The sequence below is a fragment of the Aspergillus ambiguus genome (genome assembly GCF_047715705.1).
Source record: "Aspergillus ambiguus strain CBS 117.58 unplaced genomic scaffold BDV59scaffold_31, whole genome shotgun sequence".
NCBI lineage: Eukaryota > Fungi > Ascomycota > Eurotiomycetes > Eurotiales > Aspergillaceae > Aspergillus > Aspergillus ambiguus.
This window is the reverse complement of record NW_027395544.1, coordinates 53,459-65,126: the sequence shown is the minus strand read 5'-3', so window position 1 is coordinate 65,126 and position 11,668 is coordinate 53,459. Positions and strand designations below refer to the sequence as shown.

The 11,668-nt window shown below is 51.1% G+C and overlaps 4 protein-coding genes across 4 annotated transcripts; 2 read left to right on the top strand and 2 right to left on the bottom strand.

The window, feature by feature from the left end:
- Nucleotides 1-81: 81 nt before the first annotated feature.
- BDV59DRAFT_184141 (putative RNA-binding protein) lies at nucleotides 82-5,027 on the bottom strand. The gene is made up of 7 exons (XM_073690641.1): nucleotides 4,841-5,027; nucleotides 4,667-4,753; nucleotides 4,102-4,410; nucleotides 3,399-3,832; nucleotides 2,963-3,212; nucleotides 1,980-2,907; nucleotides 82-1,922 (listed from the first exon to the last, which is right to left on the bottom strand). The coding sequence occupies exons 3-7, from the start codon at nucleotides 4,375-4,377 to the stop codon at nucleotides 820-822; spliced, it is 2,991 nt and encodes a 996-aa protein (XP_073545293.1). The 5' UTR covers nucleotides 4,378-4,410; nucleotides 4,667-4,753; nucleotides 4,841-5,027; the 3' UTR covers nucleotides 82-819.
- On the bottom strand, nucleotides 197-703 carry BDV59DRAFT_90821 (uncharacterized protein). The gene has a single exon (XM_073697318.1). The coding sequence runs from the start codon at nucleotides 585-587 to the stop codon at nucleotides 279-281; it is 309 nt and encodes a 102-aa protein (XP_073545294.1). The 5' UTR covers nucleotides 588-703; the 3' UTR covers nucleotides 197-278.
- Nucleotides 5,028-5,251: 224 nt separating the features above from the next.
- BDV59DRAFT_184139 (uncharacterized protein) lies at nucleotides 5,252-5,928 on the top strand (the record flags this gene model as incomplete). Its single annotated transcript, XM_073690640.1, has 1 exon — nucleotides 5,252-5,928. A coding segment is annotated over one exon (458 nt), but the record flags the coding sequence as incomplete, so codon positions are not given.
- Nucleotides 5,929-9,973: 4,045 nt separating this feature from the next.
- On the top strand, nucleotides 9,974-11,518 carry BDV59DRAFT_204243 (putative MFS sugar transporter; the record flags this gene model as incomplete). The annotated part of the gene is made up of 3 exons (XM_073694421.1): nucleotides 9,974-10,275; nucleotides 10,327-10,849; nucleotides 10,907-11,518. 3 exons carry the CDS (start codon nucleotides 9,974-9,976, stop codon nucleotides 11,516-11,518), a joined length of 1,437 nt encoding a protein of 478 aa, XP_073545291.1.
- Between the last annotated feature and the right edge of the window lie 150 nt (nucleotides 11,519-11,668).

Below are 11,668 nucleotides of genomic sequence, written 5' to 3'. Positions count from 1 at the left end.
AGCAACCCAGGGTCACGTGGGACCGCGTAGGGGTCGCGTTTCCTTTTCTGTACACTGTATGTACTTCTACACTAGAGGGAGTCACTTGGAAAATGTAGTAAAAATTGGCTGCTAAACGTATGGGTACACATCTATTCTACCGATGCTGTTGGAACAAGACTTGGGAGTGATGATAAATCGTAACCCATGCAAGAATCGTCCCAATATGCAGAAGACATGTCGAGAAGCCTGGTAAAGAAGTTCGCCCCAGTGACAAAAAGTGCCGAAGTGCCGATATGCTATCTTCGCGATGACAATCCCTTGCCTCCAGCAGTCAAGATGACTGCCTCGGTCACTCCATGGGGATATGCAAAATTCACGTCTTCGTGCAGGTGGTAAAACATAACCGAAGGAAACAAAAACAACGAATAGATCGGGCAAGATAAAAGCACAATAGGGGGATCACCAGGGCAAAACATTGCATGTACGAAACATCGTCGAAAGGACAAGACAACAAATATGAAGGAAGATGACAACAGAGTAAATATCATCGTCATAGCCGACGTGATAAACATAAGCACAAAAACACAAAAGGTGAAAGAATACATGACATAGATGCAGATAGATAGACGCCTCGATCCGAATTCTGCATCGTCTCGTCAAGAAGAATTCAATGATGCAATGCGGGTTGCATAACGATAAGATCTTGTCGTGGTATCAATGGTCGTGTCCCCACTGTTGACAATTTGTCACAAAGGCCATAAGTCATGAATATCGTAGCATCGTCTCAATATGAGTACAGTTCAATAACAGGAGCCGGGGGTCCGAAGCGTTCAGAGATCAGAAGTACGCATACAGCTGACTCTGGGCTCCCAGGTTTCCGTTTGGCTGCTGCACGGCAGGAGCAGGAAAAATACCGGAAGAATTCTCACTGCCTCCGCCGGAGGGGGTGTTCGAGGAGGTGCCAGACGCAGGCACGAAGTTCGGAGCCCCAAATTGAGCACCAAGAGGAAGGGAATTATGTTGATACAAGAAGGGCTTTTGAGTACCCTGCAGAGGCCCCGGAAGCTGAGCCGAATTCATCTCATTAGGAGTGGCCTGTCCACTGGTGGTGGCACTGCCTCTGCCTGAGCCTTCAGAAGCCATCATCTTCCCGGCGATGCGACGACCGTGGGGAGTTTGGCGAATGGAAGGTAGGATGGGACGAATGCAGTCGACAATGCGAGTCCGAGTGTCGACGTCAGCAAAGTCCATGGCGGTCTGCACGACATAGTTGGCAAAAGAATCCCGGAGCATCTTTTCAAGTTCATTGCCGGCTAGCATCTCATCAATCATCTGACGGCGGATCGGGAAATCAGCCGTGCGCAGGCACTTCTCAATCACATTTGAGCTGAACTTCTGCTTCGAGAGAGCCGGGATATTGCCACGGAAGGTCTGACAGAGAGGTTCAGTGAAATGAGGCTCAGCAAGGTCCAAAATGTACTGGACGACATAGTTGCCGAAAGGGTCTTGAACGAGGGCAAACGCATTGGAAGTAATCTGCGCAATGAGACGAGCTCTCTGCTCACCCGAAGCGTGGTCAATGCAGCGCTGGAGAACACAGCAACCATGGCGATGAGTACCGACAACCACGCAGTTTGCGCCGACCGCATCGTAAATAAACTGGGCGTCCTCTGCGGAGAGGCGGTTGAGACACTTCTGAATCACATGGTTGCCATTCAGGTCCTGGACCAGTTCCACAACGTGGTCCTGGAGGGACTGGATTACAGTTTTGGTCTGTTCCGAAGTAGAGATGAACTCAATCATCTTCTGCAGGGCGCGAGTACCGTGCTGATTAAGGGCAATTTTCACGAGTTGATGGGCCGCGTTGTTGATGAGAGTAGTGCGCTGCTCATCATTAGAGTACTCGAGTAGCTTCTGACACAAGTAGTTGCCGAAAGGGTCTGGTTGATCGTTAGATGTGACTTAGGTTAGGATTAGAAAGGGAGGGAACGACGGACCTGTCATGAGTTCCACCACGTGGAGGTGAGTCTCCTCGAAGATCATTTGCACATGCTCTGGGCTACGCTCCTCCAACTTGCGCTGCAAGTATCTGCATCCGTGCTGATCTTTGCAAAGGCCGTACAGCTCTCCACGATAGTGCTCAAGCGGGAAATTGGTAAAGCGGGAGAGTTGAGAAGCCTCTCCATCACCACTCCGACGAGAGGAAACAACCCCCTTGGCAGGCGTTTCGGTAAGTCTATAGTTCCCATATGGCGGGTAGGCACCGTAAGATGGGGAGGGGTATTGTCCATTCGCCTGCACAGGAGTACCCATATATGCCTGGATACCATAAGGGTAGAAAGGAGGCTGAGACTGGAAGCCATTGACCGAGGTAGGCGGAGCCGAAGACGTTCCCGGAGCAGCTGTAGGAAGCTGGGGGCCGAACGGGGCAGCGTTGGCCTGCAAGGTGGTCTGCTGAGACCGAGCGGTTTGAACAGCATCTTCCCGATCAGGCGAGTCTCTCTGACGGTTATTGATAGCATTCGCGGGAATGCGACCGAGGCTCGCATTATGCTGGTGGAATTGTTCCGCGTGGGACTTGGGGGGCGTTATCGCAGGGTTGAAACCGTCGCCTTTCACAGTAGGAAGGTCATTAGTCGAGTAAGAGGACTGCAGGGAGGTGGGCCGATTCGATGAGTTAGAAGGTCCGTTCTCGCTCTCAGGACCGTAGACCAAATTTGCCTCTAGAGAGTGTCGAGCAGAACGCCGGACACCATTGGAGTGGTTTTCACCGTTAGGACTCCCAAACTGTTCCAGGCGGAACATGTTCAGAGCGTTCTGAGGCATACTCTGATGGGAAGTGCGGTGACGGTTATGGGAGCTCCACGCTTCTGGGTTAGGAGTGCGAGAATTGGCCAAATCTAAGGCGTCCGAGTTTGCAGACAGCTGTAGTTTGGTAAGTCTCTCAAACCTTCTGAGATCGGAGCCCGGGTTGACATACCAATCCAGAGTCGTCCCGACGCGAGAGAGTAGGGAACTTGTCGTCGGGGTCAGTAAGCTTGAGGTAGCTTTTGATGTCTGGAGTCGGAATCCGGTCCTCGTCCTTCACTGTAGAGCGATCGTCTTCGTTATGGAAGAGATATTTGGCTGCGTTGAACGATTCCAGACCTGACGCGCCGTTGGTGAATCCAGAGATGTTGGGACGAAGCTGCGATCCCAGTCCGGCGGAAGGCATCGAGTAGCGATGGATACTGTGTAGAAGGTTAGCTGAGCCAGTGAAGTTGACGCCCGCACAAAGGTAGCCACCAGGGGCAATAAGATTGAGTAACACAATGGGAACACAATGCAAGCAGGGGCGAAAGTGTTACAAGAGACGCAATGAAACACTCATAAGACGCATACGGTGAATATAACGTGGAATGCGAAGGGAAACTTACGAAGGCCCAGGGCGAAATGGTGAAGTGGGCTCCTGGTTAAAGTCCTCCTTCTCGGAGTTTCTGCGGGAACCAGGAACAGAGTGGACGGAGAACCTATTGGTGGGCGTTTGAGCAGAGCTGGAATTCATTTGACTCGGCGGGCTTGTCACTTGCGAGGGAGCGAAGACGTTGAAGAAGCCGGGTGAAGATGTGACGCTGGAAGTGGAGAAGCGAGTCGGACGAGTGAATCCTCCAGTGAAGCCATGCTCACGATATTCAGGAGGAGTTGTGGGCTCACTGACTGGTCCCGAGAGACCAGCCTTAGCCAGATCCTTGGCGATTTGGTCCATCTCAAGCTTCTCTCTTTCGTGCTGCAGGTCCAAAAGTTTCATGTCCTCCTCGAACCTCCTACGCTGTTCGCGCATGTACTCTATGTGTTGGCGCTTTTTCTCGAACTGGGGATGGTCAGTATCACCGCACATAATATGAATGGATGAGATGTAGGAAAGATGGGATGAAGAGAGACAAGGTGAGTGACGGGGCCAAGATTCCGTGGGGTAGCTAGATGGGCTCCGGCGAAGGGTGGGATGAAGTGAGGTAACTTTAGGGTGTGAAGTGAGAGGGGGAGGGGGCCCCGCGATCTCAGAGAAATAACAAGTAGGCTTCCAAAGGGGGATAAGTCCGACGCGAGAGGGGATGCGCATCTCAGGTCACGGGAGCTTACCGAAGAGAGCAAATCCACGGGGTCGGGGCCTTGCGGCGCAGCACCTCCAACATGGTTCAGGTAGTTCCAGGAGGACAATTTGCTGGAGTCTGTGGTAAAGCGACGCTGGAGGTTGGCACGGACATCGCCCGAGGGGCGTGAGAATGCGGAGACAAAGCTTGAATGACCCGGGGAGAGCGAATTGTAGCCCGGGAAGGGAGACTCCGATGACGGCGACCGAGGGGAAGGGAAACGCAGCTCGTCGAGGCGTTCACTAAGTCCGTTCTTGAAAGCCATGGTGGAAGGAAGAAACGGGAGGTCACAGGACAACTACATTCAGGGGGCCAAAACCAGTCAGACGGGAACCATAGCGGAAGGGGTTTCTTTGCTCGTAGGTGGGGGTCTTTTGTCCCGGGGAGAAAGATCAATTGTAGACCAAGGAGGAGAGGCAGATCGGGGGGTTTTAATTGCATGGAGCAGTTGGCGGTGTGTTTTCTTCAGACAACGGGGGGGCGCATGTAAGGGAGATCGGGGGGAGGAGGGGCTGAGGGGGTGATTTGGCGGAGAAGATGTCGGAGCGACTCACACACAATGAACGCCTCGAGAGTTTGAAGGGTGCCCGGGGGACGGAGAGGGGACTGCAGGTGCAGATGAGGGTAAGGATGGAATGAAGCTGCGAGAGAGGGTTAGAGAGAGAGAGAGAGAGAGAGAGAGAGAGAGAGAGAGGAAGAAAGAGGTGAATCACGGGTTGGGTACATACCAGGTGGATTGGAACTCCGCAGAGGGAGAGAATCCCCGATAGGGATAGGAACGAGTGAACGATGAGCTGGAAGTAAAGAAAGGCGGTACAAATGCAAGAGAGACAGAAGAATAATGTTGTACAGTGGAGAGGGAGAGGAGGAGAAGAAGAGAGGAGGAAGAGGAAGAGAAGAGGAAGCGGAAGAGGAAGAGGGGAAAAGAAAGAGGCGAGAGGGGAAGAAAGAAGGCGGCGGCGGCTGGGCCTCAGGCAGCTCAGCTGTACTATATCTTACCGTAGTCAATCGGATTCTTATGTGATATTTCCCTAAATCGATTTATTTGGACTCTCTACCATGTATCTATCACGATTCTAATCATTAGAGAATTAAATATTCCGTACTAAAATGGTTTTACCGGAAACATCCTATTCCATCCATGGATCATACTCTAATCTGTATAGTACCGCCAGGTACAACACACACTTCTACACCGATCATCCGCCCACCCCCTCCCAGAGCTCTTTGTTGGTGGAATCCGTTCAATGAACTTGAACGAACCCCTTCAATCAATCAGTCACAAATCTTCGGGAATTTCCCCGTAATCCCTCCTACGGTCAGACCCCAAATCCCTCCCGCTGGTGAGCTGTCTTGTCTGGATGACAATCACCCATTGATTTTGGGACGGATCACCATGTTGAATATTCATGATTGGAACATCCCACGACACTCCCTGGTCAAAATCAATGCGACTGCACGACTTTCCTCCATCAAACCCGTTCGCCCTGCATCTAGATCCCTTAGCTCCCTACCTTCGTGGGAGGTCTTCGGAGACACTGGAGGTTTGCTGCATCGTGCCATCTGCATCGGAACCATTCTTGTCCATCCAGAGTGACAGGCGTGTCGGCTTCCCAATCACCTGGGGCTAACGCTCGAGCTCGCCCTCCGAAAGGGAGGCATTCATGGAACCCCCCTGCTGGGTACCGGTGCAAGGGGGGTGTTCCCTGCACCACCCAACCTGGGGTGTGTTGGTCGAGAAGCGTGGGCTCTGCAGGTGTGTTTCTGCATCCAGTGTGGATTCCCCGTCCTGACTGGATTGTGCCCAGGGAAGATGTGACGGCGGATCAGGCCCTAGCCACCGCCGCACGTACCTGGTGGATTGGATCTTATAGAATTCTCAACGAGTAAGATTTTTCTGAGCTAATAGCGGCTGCAGTGCAAGTCATAGTCACCAACACTATTCGAATTCAATCGTCTCGAAAAATCCTAGTCGGTTTCTAGCGTGGTATTTTTGGGCCTGTGAGGATCATGATGGCCACCAAGTTGTCTGTGTACTCCAGACTCCCTCGCCACGCGCCGTTCACCGAATGTGGTTCGCGACGGACATGACCCGTGGGAGTGATCCATCTTTTCGGCCCATCTCCTGAATCTGAAATTTTAATTTTCCCATTCGTGGTGGCTGGTCGGTCTGTACCAGGGTCCGCAACGGGATCCGACAAGACCATTACTGGAAGCTTGACGGCGGTCAGGGCGGTTCCATGGATCAGTCGACTCAACGATCTCGACCGATTGAGTTGGCGAGTCTCATGGCGCTGCAGGCGTCCCCGTCGAAACGTTATTCGCGAATGCGGAGTCTCTCCTCGCCAGACGTTTTCCGTTCAAGACCTTCCCAGACCTTCCTAGTCGATTCCTCCCAGAGAAGCGGTGTGGCCGCCCGTCCAAGGAGAGACCAGCCATGTTGATCCATCCTCCGTCGTGTCCACTTGCCCCTTGGTCTTATCCTTCTTGTTTTCGTACTATTATTATCTTCCCCGCCAAATCACTCTCCTGACCCATCTCCAATCACCAGAAACTGAATCTTTTGCATCGACGGAGACGGATTGATCAGTTTGCATATACACCCGACCCAAACGTGTGACGATCAAAGCGTCTCCAGCGCCTCCAGTTTCTCTAGCATCTCCTACAGCCTGATCTCCGTGACTCCAGCCCCCACGACCCGTACTAACTCGTCGCTAGTTCTTGGGTACCTGAAGATGGCCCCGAGACCTTCATCAGGGGACTAGACAATAATGTTCCAACCCAATCACCACTGGCCACTTTGCGACTAGCTTGGCCCCAGCAACATTACTCTCCAAATTAACAGCAAAGGCTCCTCGCGACTATTTTCTAAACCCGACCAACAGCAGTGCTTTCCTGCCTCGATGATCTCCAGTCACCCACCTGACTAATTTCCCCTCACTCCCGTTCATGTGGAATCGCCCATTTCTTGCCACCTGGGATGATCGCAGTAGCGATAAGCACAGATCCCGAATTTCTGGAATGAGAAGAATAAGCCGAAACCAAAGACACGAGATTCCCGGGAATCTGTCGTGTGCTCCCTACGGGGTACTCTGTAGGTGGTCACATCCGTCTTAGCCCATTGTCCAGAGCCCTCGTCGCGCATTCCATTACATCACGATCGTCGTCTAGATGGGGTGCCGGTGGGTTCTTCTACTTTCATGCCCGACAGCCGCCTGCATCGACTCATCCTTTTTCCTCCTGCACGGTCCACCATGGCAGGGCAGGATGATCGGCAATTCGCTACAGGAACTGCCATGCCCCAATCGCAGCACAAATGGACTCGTCAGAAAAGGCAACAATAACGGAATTCGACCCCAACATTACCCATGCCTCTCCACGCTTCATCGGAATTACCCAACTCAACTCTTTCCCGGCATCCAATCATTGTAGTCATGCTGATCGCTCATTCCCGAACTTATCTGCCCGCCAGTCTGACAGGCACAGCCTGAAGAAGTCCGTCCTGGTTTTCGATATTCCCAGGAGTTCCAAGTAACGATCCGATCCCCATATTGACGGACACGTGATTATGCGGTGTGATACACTAGTGTCGGCATCATTTCTGTCTCAGAATCAGATACCAGTTCCACCTGGTGATTTCCTACAAGCGAGATGTCGGGCGCTTGGTCCACCGCTTATCGCCTCAATATTCTCCATTTGCGAGATGGAATTTTCGCTGAGGCGGAGAAGGCTCTACGCCAGGTGGCAATGAATGTCAAACTTGCGGTCAAGAAGCCCACTTAGACTCCTTGCACTCCCCACATCCCAGTTAGGAAACCCTTTTAAGGGTGTTCGACATCTTTCTGCTGGTCACCATACGCCGTAAATATTCTTGAAAGACGTGCCCAACACCCATGGTCTCTAACTTATCCATAGCTATTGATCAAGATCACCACTCAAAGTGACATAATCGTACATGCGGAGTATCTAGACCCCGCAAATTGAGTCCTCGTCCATCCTTCTAGATTATCTTGAGATAATCAAAGCACTTCTTGGTTCGGGTGCAGGACCCGAAACTTTCTATCAAGTGTCGGTCACGGCTGATAGCCAACCGGCCCTTCTTACGACTTATGCAAGTTCTCCCTCTTGGTAAGGGCGCGGTGACTGTATGTGAAAATTTGGGCTTGTCACTGCTACCTAATGCGGACTAGACCCTCTAGTCTTCCGCCACGGCAGTCATCTGGCAAGAGATACGCAGGCAATCATATTGCTCCAAAACTAGCAACTCCGACAACTCATCTTCTGCAACGCTACTTTACGTTGTCATGGGGCTCGGTCTCTGACTGTCTTATCATCTCCAGTACAATCCTGAATGTTGCTTTACAATGACCAATCCACATGTTCGAGATCGATGATTCGCGTAATGAATCAGCATGATTAATACAGCAAAGCGCCTGCATGTATGACGCAGATTCGTGAATCAATATGTAGGTTCTGGTGATATTTTAGTTCAGAGTTAGAAGTTCTGGTTTGTTATCAGAGGCTAGGCAGTATGTATGTTTTGGATAGATTTAGATGTCTTCTTTATCGACCGAGGTTGTAATGTTGAAAAGTAAATGTGGCATAAAATTCCTGGTGGCTTTATAGGTAGACTACTCATGGTATATCTAAAGGCGTCTTCCAATGAGTTCCCACTTCGTATAATGCCATCTTCCACTTTTTGCGGTTCATGTGACATGCCAGGGTGTTCCATCAATCCAAATTGGGAAATGTTCTCTTCCCTGATCATCTAGAGGCAGCCGAACCAGGTAATAACTACCTCACGTACTGGATCAGCGCTAATACCCAGAGGGGCTTGTCATGATAATAGCCATACATCAAGCACCGTCATGGTGGACGCTATTTCCTGACTCCCGCACCGCTTAAGATTTTGACAGCCATCTTCAGCCACCACGGGCCTTGCCCCGGAATATATACCCGTTTGTAGGAGCTCTTTACGGCGCATACTGTAAGCGAACTAGATTCAGTCAGAATTGACTGTTGGAGGGTAGATACGTATCCTTTCATGAGACCCAGGGAGCAAGAAGTCTGCTTCTCTTCATTCGTGGATGGCAGGATGCTGTCTGGAAGAGACATCGCAAGTTCATCAAGTACAAGCTTCCACGCTGGTCCTTTTTGGGGATACTGTTGGAATGTCTTCCATTCCCCATCTTAATTGTTGCAGTTGGCTGGCGTTAAATGCCCAAAGTCGTTTATACCGTCCTATATCAGGCCAGTTCCAACTGAACAGATTCTCTCCCTCTGCGCTGTTAACATATAATCCCTCACATTTACCCTACATTGTTCATTATTCCTCCTCAGGGAAAGCCGGGGTATATCTGAAGGGGCCAGCTTAGAATGGTATCGCTTAAACCAGAACGACCAGTAAATACCCCTGCCGAACACTAGCTGCATGCTACAAAATACTATCTAGAATTCCCATAAGCTGTTACATGTTGACAGTATCTATGGCTAATCCTTCTGCCCTGGCAATAAAAAATCATCGTGGTGGGGGTGGGTCTCCCATGCTATCAGCCGTGGATCTCGCCATGTCTATCACTCGAACAAATTTTCTTTCGATTTTTGCCTCTTATTAACCCCCATTCGTGTCCATATTTTGAATGTCTGAGGTGTTACCTAAACTGGTTGATCTTGGGTAATTTTGGTCTACCTGCGACAAGCTGGAGACCCCGAAGAAAATGAATCTTTTGTGCATACCTCCCCGATATGTCACCGCTAGTATGCTATGTTCAGCTGGCGGGCTGCTTTTCGGGTAAGATAGCTATCAATTAGAGTCTACTTTTGATTTGAAGACCAACTTGAAGGCTGACATGTACGCCAGCATGGACACTGGCATTATTGGCCCTGTTACTGTTATGAAGGGTTTTACCGACCAGTTTGGCAGCCAGTCCGCTACTGTCCATGGTCTCTTAGTCTCCTCTATCCTAATCCCTGCGGCTATCTCGTCTTTCTTTGCGGGATTTCTAGCAGATAAGCTCGGCAGACCCAAGGGCATTAGCATTGGAGCTTTGATCTTCGGCATCGGGGCTGCTCTGGAAGCTGCTGCAGTCCATATCGCGATGTTCGTGGTAGGGCGAGTTGTTGAAGGTGTGGGAGAGGGTCTTTACCTGGGAACATTAGTCGTGTACGCTGGCTATAACCTAGTACGCTGTCAGTCAGAGCTAACATCTTGCAGGTACATCTGCGAGATATCTCCACCAAGAGTGCGAGGAGCATTGACTACCGGCCCTCAGTTGCTCATCACGTTGGGCCTGGTAATTGGGTTCTTCACCTGCTACGGAACGGCTCGTATCGAGTCTTCGTTCTCATGGCGTGCACCATTTCTGATATTGGCTTGTCTTTCGGTCATTTTCTCCGCAGCAGCCGTCTTGTTGCTCATGCCGTCCCCAAGATGGCTGACGATTCATGGTCGCCAGCAAGAAGCTTCCGAAATTTGGGAGCTCCTTGGTGTCAGTCCAGCGGAGCGGGAAAAGGTGGAAATTGAGCAGGATCGAGGTACAAGCCTCGAACACCAAGTCTCTCTAGAGCCCATCAGCATTTCTAGCGTGGCTCAAACCGCTCCCGGTTCTAAAGAACGGATCAAAGCGATCAAGGACAAGCTCCTTGATATATTTTCCAAAGATGTGCGCTCCCGTACTGCTATTGCAGTATTTTTAATGGGAATGCAGCAACTCAGTGGGATCGACGGAGTCCTTTACGTAAGTCGTCCCTTGTCACTCCATGTTTGACCAGACATGCTGACCGGTTGACTGCAGTACGCCCCGCTGCTCTTTGAACAGGCCGGACTTGCTTCTTCCGACTCCAGCTTTTTCGCATCTGGCGTCTCAGCCATTGTCATCTTTGTTGTCACAATCCCAGCCCTCATCTGGGCGGACAAGTGGGGCCGTCGACACAGCATCATCTATGGAGGCCTCGGGATTAGCGCCATCATGTTCATCATGGGAGGCCTGTACGCAGGGAATGCAGTTCACGCGTCAACTGGCGCGGGCCGTTGGGTGGTCATCGTGGCCATCTACATCTTTGCGGTGATTTATTCCCTCAGCTGGGGTGTTGGCATCAAGATATATGCGGCGGAGATCCAGCCCCAGCGCACACGAGCATCAGCGACCAGCCTGGCACACGGAAGTAACTGGTCCGCGAATTTCCTCGTTGCACTGACCACACCGATCTTGCTATCCAAAAGCAGCTTCGGCGCTTACTTTCTCTTCGGTGGATGCTCGTTGATCACGGCGTTCGTGTGTATGGTGTTCATGCCGGAGACAAAGGGACGATCTCTGGATGAAATCGAAGAGGCGTTCAAGTCCCGGTCGTTGGGGTCGCAGTCTTTCATGAAGAACGTTCGTCCTTTGACCAAGTTTAGCTGTTAGAGAGTAGACAAATCGAAGTGCAGTTAAAGCGATAAGATTAAGAATACCCACGCTAGCCTCTTCGGGAAAGGCATCATCATTGGTAATCTGGACCTTGGACTAACCGCTTTGGGACAGCTCGGATGCTTACCTAACGGCCCTTCTGCGAAG

Coding starts and splice junctions, on each gene's coding strand:
- BDV59DRAFT_90821 (XM_073697318.1), bottom strand. CDS start 587: ATGTATTCTTTCACCTTTTGTGTTTTTGTGCTTATGTTTATCACGTCG.
- BDV59DRAFT_184141 (XM_073690641.1), bottom strand. CDS start 4,377: ATGGCTTTCAAGAACGGACTTAGTGAACGCCTCGACGAGCTGCGTTTC. Junction 3,833..4,101: donor CCGTGGATTTGCTCTCTTCG/GTAAGCTCCCGT, acceptor GACCATCCCCAG/TTCGAGAAAAAGCGCCAACA. Junction 1,923..1,979: donor CGTGGTGGAACTCATGACAG/GTCCGTCGTTCC, acceptor ACGATCAACCAG/ACCCTTTCGGCAACTACTTG.